This window comes from Sinocyclocheilus rhinocerous, unplaced genomic scaffold, assembly GCF_001515625.1.
Source record: "Sinocyclocheilus rhinocerous isolate Xijiao unplaced genomic scaffold, SAMN03320098_v1.1 scaffold576, whole genome shotgun sequence".
Lineage (NCBI taxonomy): Eukaryota > Metazoa > Chordata > Actinopteri > Cypriniformes > Cyprinidae > Sinocyclocheilus > Sinocyclocheilus rhinocerous.
This window is the reverse complement of record NW_015662167.1, coordinates 1,434,924-1,460,872: the sequence shown is the minus strand read 5'-3', so window position 1 is coordinate 1,460,872 and position 25,949 is coordinate 1,434,924. Positions and strand designations below refer to the sequence as shown.

At 37.5% G+C, this 25,949-nt stretch overlaps 2 protein-coding genes across 4 annotated transcripts in view; both read right to left on the bottom strand.

The window, feature by feature from the left end:
* Positions 1-343: 343 nt before the first annotated feature.
* Positions 344-11,027, bottom strand: LOC107727854 (PHD finger protein 20-like). 3 transcript variants are annotated; one of them, XM_016537873.1, is made up of 17 exons: positions 10,889-11,027; positions 8,854-8,947; positions 8,590-8,761; positions 7,356-7,440; positions 7,174-7,250; positions 6,564-7,074; positions 4,705-4,761; positions 4,475-4,618; positions 4,346-4,396; positions 3,854-4,249; positions 3,630-3,728; positions 3,311-3,492; positions 2,704-2,803; positions 2,321-2,525; positions 1,856-2,228; positions 727-880; positions 344-599 (listed from the first exon to the last, which is right to left on the bottom strand). In XM_016537873.1, the coding sequence occupies exons 2-17, from the start codon at positions 8,934-8,936 to the stop codon at positions 457-459; spliced, it is 2,832 nt and encodes a 943-aa protein (XP_016393359.1). In that variant the 5' UTR covers positions 8,937-8,947; positions 10,889-11,027; the 3' UTR covers positions 344-456. The 3 variants fall into 3 exon arrangements, with proteins under 3 accessions (XP_016393359.1, XP_016393360.1, XP_016393361.1); XM_016537874.1 differs by having other exon boundaries at positions 4,346-4,393; XM_016537875.1 differs by having other exon boundaries at positions 4,475-4,620; positions 4,722-4,761.
* A 720-nt stretch (positions 11,028-11,747) lies between these two features.
* Positions 11,748-25,949, bottom strand: part of LOC107727835 (rho GTPase-activating protein 39-like) — a 39,801-nt gene continuing 25,599 nt past the window's right edge. The window contains exons 3-10 of the mRNA XM_016537849.1: positions 21,737-23,033; positions 18,910-19,534; positions 18,100-18,189; positions 16,040-16,113; positions 15,755-15,954; positions 13,560-13,651; positions 13,271-13,440; positions 11,748-13,164 (exon numbers count right to left, since the gene is read on the bottom strand). Coding sequence (XP_016393335.1) covers positions 12,970-13,164; positions 13,271-13,440; positions 13,560-13,651; positions 15,755-15,954; positions 16,040-16,113; positions 18,100-18,189; positions 18,910-19,534; positions 21,737-23,033 — 2,743 coding nt within the window. The 3' untranslated portion in view covers positions 11,748-12,969. The remainder of the gene's footprint in view (positions 13,165-13,270; positions 13,441-13,559; positions 13,652-15,754; positions 15,955-16,039; positions 16,114-18,099; positions 18,190-18,909; positions 19,535-21,736; positions 23,034-25,949) is intronic.

The following is a 25,949-nucleotide window of genomic DNA, read 5'->3' as shown; positions in this document are numbered from 1 at the left end:
TCCTTTTTGACTATTCAAGTAGGCTTTTAGCTTAAACATAACTTTGAATAACTAAATTTCTCTGCAAAGAAAAAAATGTGTTGAGTTGACATGCTTTATGACTAAGTATAAAAAATATTAGAAATCAGTGCATGCTGTGCATTGTTAAATGACAAAGACATGTCTTGTAAACGTTTTAGCAATGTATTTTGTTGTATGTTTCCTTTTGGTGAAACAGAAAGGATGAAAAGTAGATTACATTTGTTGTGAAAAGGATAAGTGAGGTGATAAAGTTTTGAAAAATTCAGTCTTAATTCCACATCCACAGTCCGAATCACAGACTCTGTAATAACAAACAGCATGGTCAGTTTCACATGTTCTCTGTTTATTCTTTAGGCTCTTTGGTTCATGGCCTGGTTTAGGAATGTATCAAGCTGAGGTAGTCCTGTGATGGTAGTGAAATATGCCCTGGCGCCCTCATGTGGCACAAGTCAGAGCGATCTGCTGCACCTTTCCCATTTCATTCAGCAGCTGTTTGATGCTGTGCTTGAGTTCAGGCAGACGGTCCAGCGGCTCTGGAGGCTCCAGCTCACCCGTGCAGTCCAGCCAGTTTTCAAGCACTGAAAAAGGAACAGTTGTTAGGAATTAATATATAGCCATAGTACACATGAAACATTCCCATAATACAAATCACCGCAAGAAAAATAGTGAAACATAAATCCAGCCCTCTGAAACCCTCTGGCACACCATCAAGCTCCCTTTCGATGAAGTCCATCCTGTGAGTAACCTCTTCTTGTACAGTCTCGATATGCTCCAGCAGGTTGATCCTCCACTGCTGCTGCTGAGCTCCGCCCTTAACCCCGCCTCCATCAGCACCCGCCTCACACTTCTCTCCTGCGTCCTACATGAAATAAAGTAACATTCACCGGTCACCACAGCATCAAACAGTCAGTCTTCACTACCGTTCAAAAGTTTGGGGTTGGTAAGAGTTTTGCTTGTAAGATTGTTGCAAGTGTTATGCTCACCAAGGTTGCAATTACTACAATTTAAAATAAGTAATATGTTTTAAAAAGGGAGTTTATTCCTGTGATGGCAAAGCTGAATTTTCAGCAGCTATTACTCCAGTCTTCAGTGTCACATGATCCTTCAGAAATCATTCTAACATACCAATTTGGTGCTCAAGAAACATTTCTTATCATTATCAATGTTCAAAACAGTTTTGCTGCTTACTATTGTGGAAACATTAATACTTTTTTTTAGGATTCTTTGATCAACGATAGTAAAAAAAAAAAACAGTGTTTATTTGAAATGGAAATCTTAACATTATAAATGTCTGTATTGTCACTTTTGATCGATTTAATATATCCTAGCTGTCTTCACTGGTACTTTTGATCAATTTAATGTGTCATTGCTGAATAAAAATATTAATATCTTTTAAAAAATCACAGTTAAGTACAAAATTAGCTGTAAATCATTAAAGGAATAGCTAAAAATAAATCCTCAATGACGATTGGTCATTTCATCTTGGCATCAAACCTGCTCTGTCTAAATGAGCCATATTTTAATAGATGCAGATTTTTAAATTTCCATCTGGTCATCACACAAAACTCTAGATTAAAAATTTTATTATTTTTTTTTAATAAAAAAAAAAAAAAATTATGATACTTTTATTGTACATTTCCGTCATTTTGGAGCTTAACAACAGCACATATCCCCATTCACTTTCATTACACAGAGACAAAAATTGCATATTTCGATTCAAATTTTTTTTTTTAGATATACTATTCCTATGGATTTGACCATGATAAATATATTTCACAGTATTGGTCAGTGATAATAATAACGTCATATTAACCTCATTTGATGTGACCCTTACCTTGCTGTGGTTCAAGAGCTGAGTACTAGATGTCTTCAGTAGTGCTGGTTGGATCTCTCCATTATAGTGTTTTTCATTCTTCAGCACTGTCTCAGTGTTGTGCAATCTGTCTTCCAGCACCGACTCCACCCGTGTCTTCAGCACCAGCCTCGGCTCCAATACCTGGTACAGTGTTTGTGGCTTTTGGTAGCAATGCTCACTGCTAATGTAGTCCTGGAAGGATGAAGTCAAGGGCTCTTTACGTTGAATGGCTTCTAAGGATGCTGATGCAGAAACTGTTTTTGTGTCTGGAAGAGCCATGCTTTTCATCCTGGATTTCTCAGTCAACTTCCATGGCTGCCGCCACAACTTGAGGTCTGGGTGACTTTGGCTCCTGTAGTAAAATGGTATTACACCCTTTTCGTGAGGCCTTTCAAATAACATTTGCCTTATGGGTTAAAACAGAGATAAAGCAGGATCACTCACTGTAGCAAGCTGATTTTGAGCTGCAGGCCATTGAGGACTTCCACCACATGCTGAACGTCCCCTAACAGCTGATGAGTGGCTGCAATCTTCTTGTCGTTCTGATGGGAGTAGTTCTCCAGGAAAGAGAGGCCATACATATGGCCGGTGCTAAGCCAGTCCCTGTCATACCAGTACCGCAGGCTCTGTCTCTGACCTCTGATCTGCCCTGGATACACACAAACAAATACACCGGTAAGCTGAAATTAAACTGAAAATGATGTAGACTTCCCAGCATGAAAATAGGAACTGACAAAAAGCTGAGTCACTCAAAGTGCTACTCAACCTGAGGTCTACATTAGGGTTACATTCAGAAATGAACACTAAAACATGCATCACTTCCAAACCTGGAGGATCCCGGCAAATGAAGCAAACGTATCGTTCTGGAACATTCTCTTCCAGGAGGCCCATACAGGTTCCATGCTGCCAGTACAGACACTCTTCACACTGAGGTGCAAGAGAACAAGCAACAAACATGATGGTTGTTAATTAAGAGTGAAAAATGTGCAGCTAAATCTACTGTATTTACATTACTGTTCCAAACTATTGGGTGGGTGAGATTTTTCAGTGTTTTTCCAAAGTCTCCAAAAATCAGTAATATTATTAAATATTATTACAATTTAAACAGTTTTCTTTTTAAATATATTTAAAAATGTAATTTATTCTTGTGATGGCAAAGCTGAATTTTTCAGCATCATTACTTCAATCTTTGGTGTCACAGGATCCTTCACAAATCATTTTGATATGCTGACTTGGTGTTCAAGAAACATTTCCTGTTATTATCAATGTTTATAGAATATAATTCCTAGTATATATATATATATATATTTTTTTTTTTTCAATTTAAAAAGACCAATTTAATGCATGCTTGCTGAATAAAAGTATTCCTATCTTTAACAAAAATACTGACCCCTAACATTTGAATGGTATTGTACAGGCCAAATTAATGATCACCTGTAACATGAAGTCATTTTCCTCTTCCACTTCACACACACAGCGGACAGTTTCCTGACTTCCTGTAGTCGAGGCAAGAGAGCTACAGCTGAGAGGTGAGGCAATGATGTCCAAATCTGCCCCCATTTCATCTTCACTCCATCCACAGCTGTCAGAGGACCAGTCAGAAATGCTATCCTCATCTGGAAACATATGACAAAAAATGACTTGAGATATGAGGGGGGAAAAAATCAGATATAAAGAAACAAAGATTAGTCATCACTCAGAAAACAACGCTTCAATAACACATTGCATTGTGGGTTATGCCGATTTTCTTCACCTGATGTGGTTTTTCTCATCTTTTTCTTTTCCTTCAACTTTATTCGCAGGAAGTCTCTAGTCTGTTTTTCTTTTAGCTTGTCACGTTCCTTCACACCTTCTACAAAGGAAAGAAACCCAAGCTTAGTTAGATCATGTCATGTATCAAAGAAAAACAAGGAATAACACTATAAATCCCACATGTTTTTGGTGAAACACTATTTAAATTCTAGCCACCAGCCATACCCATTTCCATAAACCTCTTGTCTCTTTCCTTGTTGAAGTATCTATGCATGTTGCTGTCTAGCTGATTGTCTCTGGTCTTGTTCTTCAGTGAAGTCCACCGTTGGTAATTCTGTGTACTGACAACAGGGGGCACTAGAGAACGTCTCTTCACAGTCATCGATGTAATGCACCTCTTCTTAGGGCTACCCTGATTATTAAATGTGGTGTGTTTGTCCATTGCCCTGGTCTGGTCCAGTTCAATCAGACGATCATCTCCATGGTAGTACTTCATATGATAGTGCAGGAGTTTTGCTTTGCGGAAAGACTTTGTACAGCCAGGAGCGCTGCATTTATATGGATTATGGTCCAAGTTGATAGAGAGCACCGGTGGAGGCTGGTTTCTGATGACTCTGTATACTGAGATAATTAGATGGTACATTCACTGTCAATAACTCAAGATCATTGTGATGAATCATGATTCTGTGAATTTGATTAGTATAGATCATTACTCACATGGCTCTCTGCTGAATCGGTTGGGGTTGTGGAAAGCTTGTTTTCTGACTGCTACGATGAAAAAAAACATTGATCATAATGAACCAGGTGATATTTGAGCATATATGTGTTGTACAGATGTGATCTCACCTGTAGGCTTAAAGGTTTCTGATTGGTATTGAGCCTTAGGTACTGCTGTTTCATTGGATGATTGTGTTAGATGTAAGGGGTCTGATCCTTTCCCTTGATTGGTGGATGCAAATGTGGGCTTGCAATCATTATGGAAACTTTTTTCTGGAGGAAAGAGATCAATAATGATGAAATCTAACATTATGGCACCAGTAAACATTTTTTTTAATGTAACGATCAAAAAATCAAACCTGAATCAGTCTTGTTTTTTTTGGAGCCCCTTCGTGCCATTGAAAGTCTCCTCTTCCCTAGAAAAAATACAATTAAAATTAAATTTTACAGCTATCATGACAAAAACTCCACACAATGTCAAGTAAAAAAATTAAAAACATTAACTTGTCCAGCATTAACTTAACATTAACACTGGTGGTGGATGAGGAGATACCCCCTGACAATGTAAAGCGCTTTGAGTGCCTAGAAAAGCGCTATATAAATGTAATGAATTATTATTATTATTATTAACTTACTTTGTAATTATTTTGAACATTTGATAAAAAATGTTTTTAAATCAAATCATATTTTTTTAATAAAATATCATATAATATATTATATAATACAATATATAATATTTTACTATAGGGTCATTCCGTGTCAAATCAACCAAATTTCAGAAACTTCCCCTGCACAAATTTTTGATTTTGCTAATATTTTTTCTATGTAGATTTACTATAGCAAAACTAAAATGTGTTTAAATGTACGTCTGACCAAATCCACCGGTTCGGTTTGGCCCCCCCAAACTCAAACGTCAAGCTACGCCTATGGTGTATTGGTAAAATCTGTTGACTTTAGCAATCTTTGTTGCAATATTTTTCTCCAAGGTTTGCATGCCTATAACTCATGAAATATTAAAGATTTCTTAATGCTCTTTTAAATATTGGGTCTTAACAAACTTTCCTTTTGGCATCTTCATTTTTAAGGCCCTATATGGTTCGGTTCCAGAGATATTGGGATCTCAATATGGCTCCAGGAGTAAATCGTTAAATTGTACACATTTTCAATGGTCAAAAACCAAATGTGGGTCACTTTTCATAAATATGATACTTCTTTTCTTCTAAAGGGGAATGTCTGAAGAACAAATAATGTTGAAACTAGAGATGTATCTTGTTTCTTTGTCAAAACAACTGCATTACATACATTTCTGAGTGCCATAAATATTCTTTTTCCACAGTTTGCGTGCCTATAACTCAAGAAGTATTATATATCTCACTATATAATTTTAGATTCTATTTCTTAATAAACTTTTTTTTTTTTTTGGAATCTTCATTTTCAAGGCCCTACATCGCTCAGTCCCGGAGATATAGGGATCTCAATGAGGTTACATTTTCAGATTGTTGAATATTACCCATTTTCAGTTCTTAAAAACCAAATGTTGGTCTCTTCGTACACAGCTGATACTTATTGTATTTAAAGTGAAATGTCTGAAGAATAAGTAATGCTGAAACTAGAAATGTATCTTGTTTCCTTCTATCAAAACAATTGTATAGGACATGGTTAGAGCAAAGGGCCCTTAAAGCCTCTAATTACAAGTTTGGGAAGATGGTTCACAAATGCTATAATGTTATATGCTACCCAAACTCAGAGCAGATGCAGAGATCAGTGTGTGTGGAGCAGCACTGCACACTGAGATCCAAAAAACACTGAATCATGACATGCTCATGTGTAAAAGAACACAGTGCTGCGCTTCACTCTGAAACACATACCACATGTATTGCACATATATCGCACCCTTTGTGATTTGATTATCGCACTAAGCCATATCGTGCATATCGTTATTCGTGTAGCCAAACACATGGAGTTAATAATGATGGTTTTCCGACTGGTTTCCCAAACACGCCCTGCCACTAATCAGACAATCCAATAGCCCCACCCCCAAGTTCACATTATTGGTTGAGCCACTGTTGCCAGGTAGGGCTGGTCAGGATTTTCAAACAAACAACTTTTGAAAGCCCAACTGAACCGCAATGTTTATATTTTCCAGGAAAATCAACTTACAAGTCACTTGCCTACTGTCAAAATTTTTTTTTAAATCTAAGTTTAACTTTGTACGTACTTCTTATGCGCTGCCTCCGTGACTTTCTGTCATGAGGAACACACTTTCCTTTGATTTCCTCCTCTTTTTGTTCCACATGAACTTCTGCTTCCTCTGTCTCATTTCTCTTTACCATCCCCTCATTAAAGTTCACACCCATGTCAAACACCACAGAGTCCTCCATATTCACTGCGGCTTCCTCTTCTTTCTGCTCAGGCCCTGAGACCTTCTTCAGAAATGACTTACTGTAATTGTGCTGCCCTATTCGCTCCAAGCCCCTCTCCTCATATTCCTCCTTTATGCTTATATCTTCCACTTCAAGGCATGTCCCATTCCCATTGCTTTTCTTCTGTTCACCTTCTTCTCCATCCAAATCTGAGATCTCATTCGCCTCTTCCTCAGGAACACGGTCAGTTTGCCCTGCTGCTTGTTTACTGCCATTGACTTCACTCTCCTCCTGCATTTTCTTGTCCTTTTCTGTCTTTTTTACTATGGGCTTCTCTTCATTTTTAGCAGTTAGTTTCTTTCTTCTCTATTTGGTGAGAATGAGAGAATGAGTAAAGAGAGAGAAGGCCAAAATGAGTACTGAAATAGAGGTGCAACATGAATGGGATACAAATGCAAAATAAACCTCTTTGGTGAAGGGCTTCACATGGATTCCTTTGACTGTTTGGATAACACCATCATAGAACTTAACAGTGTAGGATTCTGCAGGATAAATAAAATCAAATATAAATCATTGCATTTAAATTTGGACAAGAATCTGTTCATGTAACACACCTGTTTAATGCAATGAATATGGCAACTACTTACCATCTTTATTGACGGCCAAGACTTTTGCAGGATAAAATCGACAATCGGACCAACTGGCAAGAATTTTGTCATTCACATGAAATCCCTGCAAAAAATAATGAATGAAAACAAAATTAATTATGAAATTAACAGATTTTTTTCAGTGGCTTTAAATGTGCCTCAACCAATGAGAATTTAGGGTCAGATTATGATCAGGTGATTTTTAAGACATTTATTGACCTTGATTCATAGTCATGAGGGTCTGTAGGGGTCCTATGATACAGTTTTGTTTTGTGTCCATGTTTCTGCATGCTGGTTGCACCACGTAACTAATATAAACAAAGATTTTATTTTTTTTTTTACAGAAATTGATACTTTTATTCAGTAAGGATGCACTAAATTGATCAAAAGTGACAGTAAAGACATTTAAAATTTTACAAAAGATTTCTATTTTAATCCATCAAAGAATCCTGAAAAATATATGCTAGTTTCCATAAAAATATTAAGCAGCAGTTTTCAGCATTGATAATAAATCTTTTATGAGCAGCATATCATTTCTAAAAAATCATGTGACACTGAAAAATTATCAGAAATAAGTTAGATTTGAAGATATATTAAAATAGAAAACGGATGATTGAGCGGTCGATTACCAGCTATATATGCATATTATATATAGTTTCAAGTGATGGAATGTAAGGACTGTTTGTCTAATGAAACAAGAAGGATTTTTCCTGTTATAATTTATTGTTATTTCTACACATTGGCTAATTTATCCGTAACAGAGTTGACAAACAATACCATAAAGACATCTGTTTTTTCATTAAAAGTAAAAAAAGGAAGTAACTTGTGTTTGGCAAGCACTGAATTATTAAAATTAAATATGTTTTCAATAAGATACTGAAAAAAAAATCTGTTAGTGAAAAGTTTTTTTTCTTAACTTTCTGCAATGCCAAATGTATCTCTAATTATAGAATCACCTATATATATATATATATATATATGTTTGCAGAGTTTCCTAAAAAAAATTCTAACCAATGGCGATTCAATTGCCAAGGTGTCCGTAGAGGGTTGATACTGCATATTGGTTATTTAGGATTTGCTTGTGTGATCCACACAGTAATAATCAGTTGAAATGACAAAAGGACACATGATGCAGCATCACTTTTGCATCTCAGTAAGCAGACTTATACATGAGGCTGATCCTAGATTAGCTTTCATATACTGGGATTTTTAAGGAGCACAGTCTGTGACTCACAGGGATAAAGCTGTCTTCCTGTCGTCCCTCTCTCCTCAGCTGAACCCTCTCCACGGGTCTCAGGTACGGACTGGCCCAGTCAAACCACTCATCGTAGCGATGGCTCCACTGGCGATAGTGGATTAAGATCTTCTCGTTCTCATAGTCAATCTTCTCAATGTTGGCAACATACCTGGGAGTGAAACCACACAGAGAGAGCTTGCTATAAAACAGAGTGAGAGAAAGGCTAAGAAAAAAAAGTGTTTTTAAAAGAATGGCACTTGCCAGTTCTTCAGACTGTCCCGTGCTTCAAGAGCAGCGCCCACCTCAAACTTAATTCCTCGTCTGTTAGGAGGCGTTTTGCTCATAATGTCAGCAACTAAGTAATATGAAAGAGTCACATTTTAGTAACTTCCCAGTGATCATTACATTACTTTAGGTCAGTGCTATTACTGTTTTTACAAGTAGACCATTTGAGAGCTAACACGAAAGAAAGAGAATTTTAACGCTCAAAAATGTAGTAAAATTACATTATAGTAATTTACCTTATACATTTATTAGTTTTTTAAACATATTGGTAACAACTAACTACTAATAACAGTAACTGTAGCACTGAACTGTATCACAGCAACAGTTTTGGAAGGAAAACAATTAAGTATTAAGTAAGTAAACAATCACTGGTTACTGACATTATTGCAGTGTTCTGGAACAAATTTAACAAATAAGCATGTGACAAGTAAAAAAAATCTTTCTGTTGTCCTTCCAAGATGTAGATTTTGTTTCTTCATCAAACTATCTCAGTGGAGACAGCAATATTATGTATAGAGGACATGTATTTCAGCTGGAAGCAATGGTTTGAAGATAAAAACGTCTTATTGATGGAGTTGTTTTTCACAAACAGACAGACTTTAATTGATGGACTGGATTCGTGTGGATTATTGTAATGTTTTTATCAGTGGTTTGGACTCTCATTATGACGGCATCCATTCACCTCAGAGGATCCATTGGCGAGCAAGTAATGTAATGCTGAATTTCTCCAAATCTGTTCTTCTGATGAAGAAAAAAACCTCATCTTTATCTTGGATGGACTGAGGGAGAGTACATTTTCAGCAATTTTTTAAAACTTTTCCTTTAACGGTCAACTTTTTACTATATTATTCACACAATAAATCCTATTCAGTAAATCACAAACTATTTATAAACAGTGGATAAAAAAACACACATTATGAGATGAAAAAGGGAAAATATAACATCCAAGTTACCGATGAGGGTTCTTTTAAATGGAGCTTTGTCTTAAAAAAATCATGCCAAATACAGCTTGAGATTCACAGTAAACCCAAATATTTATTTTACGTGCTACAAGTCTACATTACCACAATTTTTATTATAATAGTTACAATTATTAATTAATTGAATAATAATAATTAAAATAATTTTAATGATTAAGTTGAAAAACTATAAGCAGTCATTACAACAATCACAATATTTAATTAGACTAATATTTAAATACATTTTTTATCAGAATACAGTGTAGGTGCAAAGAATCCAGGTCATGGCATCATGCCACTAAACACACTGCGAACAACAGACTTAACTTAATTATCAATAGCCTACTTAGCTAAGCCTCTTATTTCTACGTAACTTTAATGTTTAAGTTGAAATTCAACATTCCTTTTGTATTAAAAAACATTCAAAAATTGTTAAGAATGGATCTATCAAAATGACAATTTAAATTATTGTTGCAAAATTATATAAATCATAATATTATAAATTACAAAACACTATAAACATATTAATTTAGATATTTACTCTTGCATGAGTAGTCATGTAAGTGAGAGTAATTAACTGTGATTTTATCAGGAGCCCCCAAATGCCTGACAATGACAATGGAAACAATAGAGATGCCAGATATTCCAATATTACACTACTGTTTGTTACTCCCAGATTTCTGCCCGTCTACAGCCAAAAGCAGACAGAGAACATCATTTAAGATTATTTGAAATCCTACAGGATCAATATTCATCTTACTGAAAACACAAGCAGACATCAACTTCCTGACTGCCCCACACCCTCCAAGAAAAGAATAATGACATGGATACTAGTAATGGGCGAGTACATCATCGCCACTCCCACAAATACAAGCTGTAAATCACAACATGCATCTACCGACGCACAAGTTACGACATTTATTTGATTTCATTACCTAAAATCTGTTATTGCACATGCAATTTTCTAAAACAATATCTTTAAACATTCCGTAGTCGTCCAAAGTCTTGCTATTGAGAAAACAGTATTATAAAATGCTATAAACATCAGTTACCTGTTGTGATATCCGTCTCTTTAACTATAAAGGCGCGTCGTGCATCAATTAAAGGCTCTTTTATTGTAGCCACGTTGGGCGCGAGATGCACGCACTTACTATTTTCCAATGTGTTCCACACAGACTACCGGTATGAACAATAACGCCACCGCGCATGCGTAAGAACCTCGAGTCTATATAGACGTCTAGTAGCTTCATTGTGAGGTACACAGACATTACATTACAGTACCGTTAAAAAAGTAAGAGCTCAGTACGATTTTAATTTTTAAAGAAAGTAATACTTTTATTCAGCGAGGATGCGTTAAATTGATAAATTGGCAATAAAGAATTTGTTGTTTTTAAGATTCATATTTCAAATAAATGCTGTTCTTTTGACCTTTCTATTCATCTGAGAATCCTGAAAAAATGTATTACAGTTTCCACGGTTTGAGATGTACAAGTGTTTTTCGACACAAGATATGCTTCTTGAGCAGCAAATCAGCATATTAGAATGATTTCTGAAGGATCATGTGACACTGAAGACTGCTGTAATGATGCTGAAAATTCAGCTTTGCCATCACAGGAATGAATTACATTTTTTAATTATATTAAAATAGAAAACAGTTATTTTATATTGTAATAATATTTCACAATATTACTGTTTTTACTGTATTTTTGGTCAAATAAATGCAGCTTTAATGAGCATAAGAGGCTTCTTTCAAAAACATTAAAAAAAAACTTATGGACCCTAAACTTTTGAACAGTAGTGTATTTACATAATGTAAAATAATGTAGGTAAAAAACACAAATAGAGCTTAAAGAGTAATTCTACCATATTTTCTTACAAATAAATACAATAAATAAATACAAATAAAATGTAACATCTTTATGAAACGTTATTAGATTCCTCAACATCCATTTCACACAAAATACATACACGATCCAAAAGGTGTATAGAATATTTTGCTCATACACAATCATCCGATAGCACAGAATACTAAATACAAGTGTTTAGATTTTTTAAATCTATTTTCCAACAACTCACCACCACTCAGTTCCATTTATACGTAACGTCAGTAAAATAAGAAGCACTATTTACAAGCTTTATTTACATACAAAAACTCAAAAAGAACATTACACAAAGGGTACCTGTCTTTTTAGATAAGTCATGAATTTTATTTACTCTTTTCCAAGATTTTACATTTTAATTCTTCAAATGCAATTTTACAGGCATCATATAATGGCATATAATTCCATTATCACTTAATATATTCATTTACAAACGCTCTCAAAAGTAGTAGATCTAAATGGTATGTATGAGGCTGCGGACTTCCAATGGGAGCTAAAAATGTACCATTTCAAGACTCTGGACAATTTTGCATAAATGACATTCCTGATTATCAGGGAATAACAAGTTTTAACAAAACAAAACATAAAATCGTAAAATAAAATAGAAAACTTTCACTTCTTAAAATACTGTACTTAAATTAGAGTATGAAAAAGTCACACCCTATCTAACAAAAACTATTTTTCTCTTTTCTATAATTAAAGTTTTCACACTTACACATTTGTCCTGTTCATGACATAACAGATGATCTTTTTTTTTAAATCCACAAATACACAAAGATACTGTCAGAGAACAAACAAAAAGTGGTTTCTTAATGCCTCTCACTCTCTGACTTACTATACAAAACAAGCAAACAGCATTTGAGTGCTAACAAAGCAATGCATCCATGCAAGTTATTTTTAACTTTGACCCTTGCAATGCACATTAACGTATTTAAACAGTTAACAATTCATGACCATTGGAACTGAAGATTTACATTTTTTGTCATGCTTTTGAGCATGCAAAGAACAAGGGATAACATTTCTGACATGAATTACAACTTCAACAGTCTTTATATCAATGAAGTGTACAGAACACAATTAAATAATGAAAGTAACAGTGAAACAGTGAAAAAAAAACACAATCATCCTTAAAATTGTACTTTTGTCCTAGGTTTTTAGTTTTTGTCCACAATGTCATATTTGTGACTGTGTTTGAAAGCAGGTTAGTTGTGTATCACTGATTCGTGTTCTGCTAATAAGAAGTAAAAAGAACTTTAAACAATGCCCTCTATGAAGCTTGTGTCCAGATGTACAATGAGCATTCGCAAGAAAGACATCTCTTTGCGGGTGTTCTCAAATATGACACGGGGGTCGTCCGATTGGCACCGAAGGCAATTAGGAGCCATTACCATAGCAAGGTTGTTCACGTCCATTTTAGTGACTGCAACGTTTGCAGGCTGAGCAAAAACCTGAGGAAGACATGGGAAATGCGTCAGAGCAGTGCGATAAGTCTAAAGACATTTTTATGCATTTGCTGCCTATTGTGTGTGTGTGTTTGTTGAGTGTTGAGAATACCTGTAGGAAGTGGATGAAGTAGCACAGCACCAGGCGGTTGAGCTCAGGCAGCGACTGCACCACGCTGATGGCTGCCACAGGATCATCATAGTTACTGACACACTGCTTGTAGAAACTCATGGGGATGAGAGGCTCCTCCAGCTCACGGTACCACAGCTTCAACAGAGAGGCTGAGGAAAAACAATTAATAAATTAATATTTAAATATTTTTGGTATGATAATAAAATGCCAGTACATATTTTCTTTGGCTATGTAATGTTATTGTAAATGCATGAAAATAGTTACTCACCAGGAACATTGGGGTCGGACAGATTTTCAGGAATCCTCCACTGGTCCACCTGAAGCTTCAGTGCATTAACTTCATCAATGTCACCAGGAACCCTGCAGGAGGAGACTGTAACGTTACATTCAAGGACCACCAGAGGGAGACAACACACCATAATTATGAATGCGCAAGTGATAGTGAGTTAAGAAACTCTTTATGCCTCATGTCTAGGGATATGCCGGTATCAAATTTTCATGTTGCGATTAATTGCTAATGCTTTTATCACGGTATACGGTATTATCACGATATTGAAATTTAGTTTAAAAAAGTGCTGTCATAATACAGTATAACAGTTTTAATAACTCTTTAGGGATATGCCGGTATCAGATTTTCATGTTGCGATTAATTGCTCATGCTTTTATCACGGTATTCGGTATTATCACGATGTTGAAATTTAGTTTTTAAAAAAAGTGCTGTCATAATACAGTATAACAGGTTTAATAACATTTTTCTTATAACAAAAATAACTGAACATTTAAATGCAATAAAGCAATACAGAAAAATGTATAAAGTTAAAAGTTTTACACAGATTAAAGTGCAAAAGAACTATAAAGACCAATAGGTATCACTTTACAATAAGACCTCATTAGTTAACCTTAGTTAATGCATTAACATTCACAATGAGCAATAGCTACATTTGCTACAGAAGTTATTAATCTTTGTTTAAAAAATACAAGTCTTAGTTCATGTTAGCTCATTAAATAACACAGTTGCAACTTTCGATTTTAACAACGTGTTATTAAATATTGTAATTACCTAAGATTAATGAATGTTCAGAAGAATTTTTCATTGGCAGTTTATGTTAACTAATGTTAACTAATGAAGCCCTAATGTAAAGTGTGACCGAACAATAAAGAATCAAAACACTTTCAAACAATATTTAGGGCATGTTGTAGTCCAGATTAAAATGTAAAAAATTTTGAAAATAAATAGCCTATTAAGTCTAAATATTTAAGTATTTGGCTCTGTGATGAACATCATAGCAAATACACAAATCTGAATGGCTATTTAAATCCTTTAAACATGATTCAGAAACAGGAAGTAGTGCAGCTGCTTTGTTTACAGGGTTTCCGGGGTAACGGCTGCATTTAAATGAATTATTATTAATATTATTATATAGATGTTTAGCGCCATCTGCTGTCAGCGAGTGAAAGTGCGCTTTCATCCAGAGCGTCTCTCACATGTTCCGCCATGTGCTTCACGTCCGCGGTTGTTTATGTCAGAGTGCGCAGGCCTCTTTCACGCAGCATACAGCAGTGTTGTGCATTTTGACCAGTTGATGGGAAAAGTATTCTTAAAATGCATTCAAAATTCTGAATAATTTGTAATATCTAATTATTCACGGTATTTAAGTGCCCACGATAACAATATCGTGCATACTCATTACCGTGATATATCGCATTACCGAATACCGGCACAAGTCTACTCATGTCTTACAGAGTTTGGAGAGAATATTCCTAAAATATTTTAAAAAGCATACATTTTTGGTCCAGATTTTGAATAAAACTAGAACCTGATTTAAACATACTACCATTCAAAAGACAAATAATGCATGGTTTACACAAAAATATTAAGCAGCTTTCAAACGTTTTCAAAAATGATAAATGTTTCTTGAGCGCCAAATCAGCATATTAGAATTGCTCTTTTTTATTAATTATTTCATCTGCTAGAACATATTAGAATTCTGAAGGATCATGTGAGTAATGTCTGCTGAAAACTCAGCTTTGCATCAAAGGAATTAATTGCATTTTAAAATGTATTCAAATAGAAAACATTTATTTTAAATTACATTTCACAATATTACTGTATTATTGTATTTATGATCAAAAAATGCAGCCTTTTTGAACAATAGTGTAACTGAATCGGTTCAGTTAGCATGTTAATATTTGACCCTTTGAGCTGCATATGCCAAAAAGATATAGTTAAGTGTTTTGTCACGTCACACTGCTCCTTGTTAACAGGCTACAAAAAGTATCTTGTGACTGGAAAAGCTACTCTATTAGAAAACACCTGTTCTAAAGTCACATTTTGAAAAATGTAGTTAAAATTAGTAGCTTCGCAACTTTTTGCAAATTATGTACTAGTCAACACACTCGTATTGTAAAACATAGTCTGTTCTTCTATTCTGCCTAATTAGCAGGAATTTGAGCAGGTCTTACCTGAATATGCCCTCAGTCTGCACTCCGCCCAGAGCTAGCACATACTGAGACAGCTGCACTTGCACCCACGGCAACTTCCTGTCTGGGAAGAGTTCACTCTGCCGCTCCATCACTTCCTCTAGAGAGCTGCCAAACAGCGAAGGGGTTATGATGGCACGCCGACTATGGTCTACCTCCTCCAAACTGGGCTTACGGAGACCCTTAATGGGAAAAACATAAAACACTACTTATTTTTCTCTTTCTTAAACACCTGATTTTCCTTCAGTGTATTTGATCAAAACTCACCTTTTTCCCTCCAGTGACCGCCACTTTCTGGAGCTTCCGGTAGCAGTACTTGGCATATGTGCTGATGGGGAGAGCTGGAGACAAAAAGACATGAGTGATTACTATTATTCTTAGACACAGGGCCTGCAAGTCTAATCGCTGACAGATTTACATCTAATGCATCAAAACCTGTTTTACAAGGTAAAGGCTTTGAGAACTGACACATTTCTTTGTCTGGAACATGGCTAAATTGCTCCATAATAGTTGTCATGGAATCAACGATCATGGGATCACAGCGGCACGTGGGGAGTGAGGCACTTCAAAATTAGTCACTGTTTTAACAATGAATGAAAAATGAAGATTTAGTTCTATCAAAAGTGTGGAGGATGAATTCCTGCCAGCACATTCTGTTAGTCGTGACTCATCAAATTAACATGTGAACTAAAGGACTAAATAAACAGAGGGTTTTCTACTAGGCTGCGTTTCATCAATGTGCTGTCTTGTACTTCTGTTATGTAAGAGCCAAGGACATTAGGACTATAAAAGTAGACATCGCAGAACATTTTCCACTAGTTGGAAATAAATGATATTCCCAGAAATCACTTGATGTCAGATTGTAAAACAAACTCCAGGCTTGTAGAATCTCTGGGATTTATTGTACTTTCAGCAATGCAGAATTTATAGCAGCCTATGCTTAGCGTTTTAGAGAAACCGCAGTCGTTCTCCAAGGATTCCTCTGGTTTCAAGAGAGCTTCATAACTCCAAAGTAAAATCCATAGGGGGCATTTCTAATACAGGCTTTGCGAATCTTAACTAAAGCAGCCAGATGGTAAAAATCGGTGCGGCAATAAAAAGCATCTTCTCTGGAATGTGCCTCAAACTCGACACCTCTTCAGATTTATGGCAAACAGGTGACACACATGCATGTTGACACAACCTCATGTTAATTTCCGCGCACCAGACTGCAATTACGTCTAATGAGATAAACTGCATCATAAATTTACCCTTGATCTCTTTTTTTCCCTGGATTCCTGAACCTAAACAGTTCATTTACAGGGTAAACATACAGATTCCGCTGCATTCATATATGCAGACTGATTCTGATATTTTGCATGACTGAATAAGTGCTGGTGGTCTGACTTTGAAACAACAGCTTGCACTCATTTGAAATGAAAGGCAACAATAAAGTGAAGGAAAGCCAGAGGAAACAACAATCTATTCAGAGGCCACAAATGAGACCACACAGATCTTTGTAGTGACTCCCTATGTCAGGGAGATGTGTAAATTCCTGTTTTACAATGGCTCCATCATCAGGGCTTCCAACTTAACATCCCAATAAACTCCTCAGCTGAGCCAGCCCTGCACATTTAGTCCAGATCCAACCTCAAGAATCCCCCACAGTGACTCACACCCAGCTGCAGCAGTATCTGTGAAGTCGACCCACTCATCTGGACATCTGCCCATCAGATCCAGCTAAGTGACTCAAAAACAATGCAGGCCAGGGCAGGCATATGAGCCATATCCTGCTCCTTCAAGTGGCCAGTGGCTGGTGCTGGTCTAATGGGCTTGTGACTAGAGACGTCTCATGAGTAGGTCTTCAGCAGCGGCTGTGAGTCACTGTTATGCCATGCCTGCAGGCAGTGAGACCCAGTGTGAGGGATCCTCACTGCGGTCAATGCCATGGCTATGTGTAGGCAGAAATTTGATGAGATCATCAGGACCACTCATTGTGGTAACAGTCACAAGGTCAAAGAATCACCATATGGAGGCACTGTCATTTACTGATAAGCACACGTGATGCATCCTGCCCGAAAGGGCTAATTAACAGTTTTATTGACATGGCAAATAATCGATGCAGCTACACATGACAATGAAAAGCACTCAATATATCTCTACAGAGGCCTGCATACCAACATCCAATTCTCCTTCAGTGTATTTCATAGTGGTGCAATAAATCTCTGGTTGAACCATTACATTAACTTTCAACAAACTGAACAAAGTGACTTTAAAGGTCAGTTTACTCCTTTATGTTCCAAAGTGTCTCAGATAAGGAATCATCCATAGTTTAAAAATACCCCTACCTTCTGTTTCCTCTGAGTTCTGCTTTCTCTTCTTCCTTGACTTTGAGTTCTTCTTCTTAATATCCTGCTGGTCCAATATGTACTGGGTTACTGCAATGAAAACACAAAAACCAAAACAACCTATTAAATAACCCATATACAAAAAGGTGTTGTCATCTGATAACTAAAATAATCAAAAACAATGAATTACATGTATACACGCTGTTATGGAATAAATATCTGCTTCTGTTTTAATATATTTTAAAATGTAATTTATTTCTGTGACGTCAAAGCTGAATTTTCTGCTTTCTGAATCATTCTAATATGTTGATGATCTGATGTTCAAAAAACATTTTTTCTTATTATCAATGTTGAAAACAGTTGTGCTTAATATTTTTGTGGAAACCGTGGTACATTTTTTCAGGATGAATAGAAAGTTCAAAAGAACAGCATTTATTTAAATCTTTATATATATTATTATTAAATATAAAAACAACTAAAGCAATACAGAAAGTGGCTTTACAGGTCAATATGTTGTTTGAACAAACAGCCTGTTATTAGACCACAGCAATCCATTTTGTAATCGAGTTGGTGTGTTTGAAATGGATCTGTCCGAGGCTGGCCCCTCAGGTCTTTCACAGAATGTGTTCTTTGCATTTTTAAGGCGAGACATATTTAAAAAATGTCTCGAGGCCTTCAGTTTCATTCAGTTGTTTCAGAGCCTAAGAATGTGTCTTGTCTAAACAGCTTTTTGCTGATTTGGAAAAAAACACACACCCTATAAGCCTAGTGTAGTATGTCTTTTTTTAAATAATGAATTGACAAACTCACTTTTCTTGTCATTGGCTGGCTCCATGTGCCGCTGAATGTAGCCTTCCAGGTAGCAGCAGAACTTGGGTGAAGGAGCGAAGAAGGCAAGGCACACAGCCATGAGCTCCCAGCCTGCTGCCAGGTTGCGTGGACTTGTGTTGCCTGTGGTCTGCCTCACGAGTTGGACGTAGAGCTCGTCCCTCAGGCCCTGCATGCCCCAGCACTTGGTGACAATGAGGAGAGCCGCGTGGCGCCGGTCCAGCCGTGAGGGCCGGTCACCCATGTATGCCTGGACGAGCTTAAACATCTCACAGGCTTCTTTGCGTACAGTGCGGTCGTTGGTCATCAGCATAGGCTTCTTGATGGAGCCGCGGTTCCAGGACAGCATGTTGGCGATGGAAACTCGGCGGCGAAATAGGCCCTGGGTGTGCATGTTCAGGTGCTTGCTAGCCCAGTCAGCCATGTTGGCATCTGGGGGTGGGGGTTGACGGAGGGTGGCGTAGGAAAGCTGGTAAGCCCCACCACCACCTGCCTGCAAATTGGAGTCGCTGGCTACGTGGTGATGAGGGCCGAGTGAGCCCGTTCGGTTATCTACCATACCTTTCTTTCTACTGTCCAGCTGAACTGTTGGCTCCAGAGTTCCCGCCTATAGGAGAAGAGAAACAGGGTAAAAACACAAAAGCATTCATAAAACAGCTATTTTTACACAGCTACTTTGTTTTTTTGCCCTTCAGTTTTTCTCTGCATTAACTGTAGGATCAGCACTTAAACTTGTAAAATTAACACAAAAAACATAATCTCCATCAAATACTATAGATAAAGAATTCCAATCCACTATAGATGAAATATGACCAATCGCTGACATAAAAGGTCCTTCTACAGTAAGTTGTTTCTCCTTCCATGTCTCTAAAAAATAGTGCAAATCCAGCAATGGCCTCATTTTGATCCCTAGAGGAATTTTGTCCTTTAAGGAGGTCCCTTATGCAGTCATTGCCTCTCTCGCTGTATTGAAAGTTGTATTCCTGTTACAAAAACCAGACACAATGCATGTGCCAACTTCACTTTTATATATATGGGTAAAAATGACATAATTCATAGATGATTCATAGGTTATTCAAGCATGACAAATTTCAGGTTTGAAATAAACATTGTTTACAAAAAAAAAACGGTTTTAGTATTATTTAAATGCTGTTTTTTAATGTTGAATTAGTTTTTATGTTTATATTTTCAGTTTTAAATTTTAGCAATTTTGTGACATGCTTTTATCATATTTATTTGTTTTTTAAATAGACATATTTAGCTTTAACTTTTTTTATTTCAGCTTTAGTGATTTAAGTACTTGAAGGTTTTTCATCTATTTATATTTAATTTTATTTTGGCTCCATTTAAATTAACAAAAGTATGTTGTATATTAAATTTTTTCCCCCAGATTTTTTCCATCTGCCAATAATTTTGGGAATTAGCACACTGAAATACCAGTGTGGTGAAATGGCTTATACGCCAGGGAATGAGGTGACCTATGATGTCATCAGCTTATGGAACAATCCCCAGCAGGTACCAAACCCCTATCGGCTGCACCGCAGACACACAATTGGTCTGTACACTGACCACGCCTGTCCAGGACCCAACTGTCCCGTCTGTATCAGCAATGCTACCATATGGGCCACAGTAGCCATCCTTCCTGCTCAATAGGCGTCGTGTTTTGCAGCTCCGATATATTCTGGCATTTCACCCATTACCATGGCAGACCACTGCTGGATTCGTATCAGAGGACGGCGGGAGGGGAAGAGGTGGGTGCGACGGGAGTAGATATCATCGCCTTTTAAATAGGTAAAGAATACATTTGCAACGATCAGCACCTGTAAGTCTCAAAGCCTTAAAATAGTCCCTTTCATGTTTCCAGAGCTGATTTGGATCGAAACCCAAGTAGTTAATTCTTGAAGGCATTTGAGAAAGTATGGTCCTCTGGGCGCCTGGCTGTTGAACAATGCAGATAGAATTCATCACTGAGGGAGGACAGATTACAGCTTTGCTACGGGTCAGAGCGGCAGTAACCGTTCCTTTGAGTGATCATTGCCCTTAACTAGAATCATGTGCAGCCGGGGAATTGCCTCTAACTTGCCTGACTGCAATGCTGAAGACCCAAGAGAAAGATGTTGTTGCCTCATTGCGATTTATGATTTAGACTGAAATAACAGGACTGATATTTTACATCACTATTATGTTATAATGGGTAGAGTAAGGTGTACATAATAATCTGTTTCTAATAAAGACCATGGGGGGAAAAAATCAGACAGGCATGAAAAACTTCAACCAAAATGGAAAGGAAAATAGACTGCGCCAAAAGTTCATACACATTTTATACGAGACTGCAAATCTATAAAATAAAAAGGTAAAAGTTACTCCCCTGGAAGACTTGTAAATGTTAAGCTCATTATAAGAAAGTAATAGTTTACCAGAAGGTCACCTGTAACAATTTAGAATAAGATTTTATGTGTTAACATTAATGTATTTAATTTATAAATATACTATTGCGCATTGTAGATATGTTGTTTTTGTCCATACAATGTCAGTAGGGCTCATTGTTGTTTTGGACCCCATTTACTTGCATTGATCAGACAAACAGTTCTTAAAAATATCTTTATTTAAATTTTTTTTTGAGTAAATAATCATTTTCAGTTTAGATGGACTATCATCTAATATAATATCTATAACCGAAATTAAAAACTGCTGTAAAATTACTGGTGATTCATGATACCCAAATAATGTTAATGAACTGAACCTCACTGTAAAGGGTTAACAAGCCATTTCTACCGAAGGAATATTAAATTGAACTTGTATGTAGTACCTGTGAAGGGGATCCAGCAGTCTCAGGTGAGGACAAAGTCACACTCTTCTCAAGCGTGTCCACCTTTTCATAAGTCCTCTTCTGTCGTCCCGGAATCTCCAGAGGTGTGAACGCCATACTGGGATGGTCACTTGTCCTGCTAAGTGACCTGCTGCAAGATGCAATGTCCTCCCTGGAGGAGCACCGTCCCACACTGTGTGTGCGCTGGGAGGAAGAGCTCTCCGACATCTCAGAGTCCAGACTAGCTTTGGTCTCCCGCATGGTGTTCGAGCGACTAACCACCTCCCTCATCTCTTCCATCAGACGCTCGTTCAGGGCTGTGAGTTCCCCGGTGCTGCCCACAGACCCGGGTCGGCCCTGGGCCCCGGCACCCATCCTCCTCCTGCTTTTCCTCCGCAGACTTGGAGATGGGCCGGTTGAGTAACCTGAGTCTTGATAGCTAACGGCGGGAGGTGGTGGTGTTGAATAGTCCTGAGATCCTTGGCTGCCCTGCCGGCTGTGGTGCACTTCCATGGCTCTGAGAACACTTGCTTCTAGGATCCTCCATGACTGCTTCTTCTCCAGGCTGGCGGGCTCCTTCTGAAGCCCCCTTGTCGGGAGAAGCAGAGATTCGGATGCTGAGGTTGGAGAAGGGCTGGGAGAGGGGACCGGTGTGGTGGCAAGAAGCCCTTGCTTGGGGTCTACATTCACCATGTGCTTGATACACTCTAAGCCTGCTGGACTATAGTCCGATGGGTTCCTCTTGTGTCTGGAACTGCTGTGAGATTGACCCGGGTGCTGGAAAAGCTTCATCTTCTGGAGACTGTGTCTAGATGGGCCGTTATGTAGGTGAGCACCTTCAACCTCCATATCTACTGGAGGATCGTCGTAAATGGGGCAATCAGATGATGGATCATCATAGAGGCGTGAGGTTGCTCCATACTGAGGAGATACTGGCCTAGGTGAGCTAGAATGTGGCCGTAGTGATGCTGTCAGGTCCTCAGGGGTCACCAGGCAGAAGCTGCCGTTGCTCGCCTTCCTCAAGTGGTGGGCCTGCCTGGAGTCTGCTGCTATTTTTCCTCCTGGTGTGGTTTTGTAAGCCTGTGGTGACAGCATGTAGCCTGAAACAGATTTGACGCTGCCAGGATTGAGTGTGCAGGCACAATGGTCACTGGCTTTGCTCTGTGGGAGATGAAGGGAAGCAGCTCCGCTGGTTCCTCTTGTCTGGCTTCTGCCAATGCTGCTGACCTTTACCAACATGGCGGCTTTGGATCCAGGAGAGGGCTGCCACCTTTGAGATGTGTCTCTTTGCTCTTCCCTGTTGTAAGAAGTAAGAGGAATGTATTTTAGTTTGTCAATAGACGGAAGGCCAAAAATACAGAAAGAAAATGAGGCACAGGCAACACAAATCTACAGAAGCAGTAGCAAAAAATCTAATTTATGAAGCCAAAACCAATCATCTTTATGACGCCTTTAACAAGTCCAAAGTTGCAATCTTCACCCATGCCTTAATCATCCAGACAAGTCGAGCTAAATTCTCAGCAATTTAGGGAAACTAAGGGTCTGTTAAGAGTATAAAATGTCTATCTAAACACCCATAATGCCATTGTCAGGAAAACAAAACCACGATTGTTCAACTGAAATAGATTTTAAAGCACTACAATGTTTGAGTTTAAAACAGATTTGTGTTAAAAATGAATGCAGTTCCTTTAATTGTTCTTGTTCGAGAGTTTGCCTACAACATGTTATTGTCACTACGCCGATCTGCTGCTGTTTGTAAACCCAACAATATCCACAGCCTCAGCAGTCCTAAACAGTGGTTCACACTTAAGACAAACTAAAAGCACTATTCCCAGCCCAACATTTACCGACATGACTTTCTAATTGCTCCACATTGGTTAATTTTTACTTATTAAACTCCAAAATCTAAAATTTTCTGCCAAATGTTTATCAAATAGCCTACATAGTGAACACAGAACAAAAGTGTTAGTTAAAAAAAACAGAAAGTCACTTACATATAGAAGATCCCTAATCATAAAATCATATCCCTAATAATAAAAATATAAAAGAAATCAAGCTAAGAGATTATTAAATACTTTTACCGTTATTGTGTAAGGAGATGTATTTCTGTCCTATATTGAAAGAAGTGTATGAGGGAAATGCTTTCGCTGGGCTTTTATGTACACAACTGGACACCACAATAAAAAACCCCAAGAAATCCTCTGATAAAAAATGCTTAAGCGTCCTTCTCTGGGGATTTCTGATGAGTCACTTCTCAAATGAACACTTCCTCTTACACCTCTACATTCCATAAACACAAACAAAACAGATCTATCCCATCAAACTCAGAAAGACAAGATAAATGGTAAGAGATAAGAGAGTTGTGTCAGACTGCAAGTTAACACTTTTACAACTACTGCAGTGACTATGAAAATCGGCTGTTGCATTTCGAAACAATGAAGGTATATCGCTGTGGTGCAAGCACTTCCCTACTCTTCCATCCACTGAGGCATTTTCTGCCATTAGAATTGTTCCCTTTTCTTCTCAAATCATTTCTCATACTTCTGATGTTAAACACATCCATTTGAGATGCCAGACAGGTACAGCACATATGACGACTGGAAGCCAGCCATCTGGCAGAGCCCCAAGGCCATTGTAAAGACTGTCTGACGTGACAACACGACAATCAACAATTCAAAGTCTGTCACACTGATAGAGAGACTTGACACTTGAATCACAGAGTGTGAGTGTTTAGATGGTGTTGGTTTTCTCAAGGTGGTGACGGAGGGGACATTGCTGCGAAGTGTTACCCACCAAAGAGAACAAGTAGCTGCTCTTTCCTATGAAATTCAGCCTTCTGTGTCTGGCATGACACAATGACATAACATACTCACAAGGTCACTTTAACAATACAGCAGAGTGATTTTAATTTGCTTGAGTGTTGAATATGCAACACCGAAAACACTCGGTAATGTAGATTTGGGTCTCCAGGATGTGACACTGAACATCCAGAAGAGCTGTTTATGTAAGGCCCACAGATTCGATGTGTTGTTGTTTTACGAGTTCTGCCGATGTGAGCAAGCAGGCAGCTCAATTTCCTGCCACAGGGAATAACTGTTAAAGAGTTCAAAGGACAAACTACACAGCACAAAGAGAAAATACCAGTGCAGATATAAATTTTGCACCAATTTTACTGCTGCACTTGTGAAACGTTCCTCAGAAACGCAAACAATAATTTAATGTACACTATTGTTCAAAAGTTTGAGGTGGGAAAGATTTTGTCTCCTATGCTCACCAAGGCTGCACATTTGTTCAAAAATACAAAAACAGTCTAAAAAACAGTAATATTGTGAGACGTTATTACAATTTAAAATAACTATTTTCTATTTTAATACATTTTTTAGATGTAATTTATTACTGTGATGATGGCAAACCTGAATTTTCAGCATCATTACTCCAGTCTTTGTTGTTTTACGAGTTCTGCCGATGTGAGCAAGCAGGCAGCTCAATTTCCTGCCACAGGGAATAACTGTTAAAGAGTTCAAAGGACAAACTACACAGCACAAAGAGAAAATACCAGTGCAGATATAAATTTTGCACCAATTTTACTGCTGCACTTGTGAAACGTTCCTCAGAAACGCAAACAATAATTTAATGTACACTATTGTTCAAAAGTTTGAGGTGGGAAAGATTTTGTCTCCTATGCTCACCAAGGCTGCACATTTGTTCAAAAATACAAAAACAGTCTAAAAAACAGTAATATTGTGAGACGTTATTACAATTTAAAATAACTATTTTCTATTTTAATACATTTTTTAGATGTAATTTATTACTGTGATGATGGCAAACCTGAATTTTCAGCATCATTACTCCAGTCTTCAGTGTCACATGATCCTTTAAAAATCATTCTAATATGCTGATTTGTGCTCAAGAAATTCAATTCATGTTTTTTTGCATCGCGCATTTCATGATACATGTTGTTTCAAAGCAGCTTTTCAAGTAGTAGAAACATTTCTTTTTATTAGGGGTGCTCCGATTGATCGGCCACCGATCACTATCGGTCGATAATCACGTTGGGATGATTGATCGGCGGTCTCTAAAAGGCCGATCTCAAAAAAACGATCTCAAGCTGATGATGCGCCTGCCGTGAGAGGTTTGGCACAACATGCAGCGTCACCGTCTCAGTCTCTGTCCGGCACGGGTGAAATAATTATAATGCTGAAGGTGAGGTACT

Coding starts and splice junctions, on each gene's coding strand:
- LOC107727854 (XM_016537873.1), bottom strand. CDS start 8,936: ATGAGCAAAACGCCTCCTAACAGACGAGGAATTAAGTTTGAGGTGGGC. Junction 8,762..8,853: donor CGGGACAGTCTGAAGAACTG/GCAAGTGCCATT, acceptor TTTCACTCCCAG/GTATGTTGCCAACATTGAGA. Junction 7,251..7,355: donor CTTGGCCGTCAATAAAGATG/GTAAGTAGTTGC, acceptor TTTATCCTGCAG/AATCCTACACTGTTAAGTTC.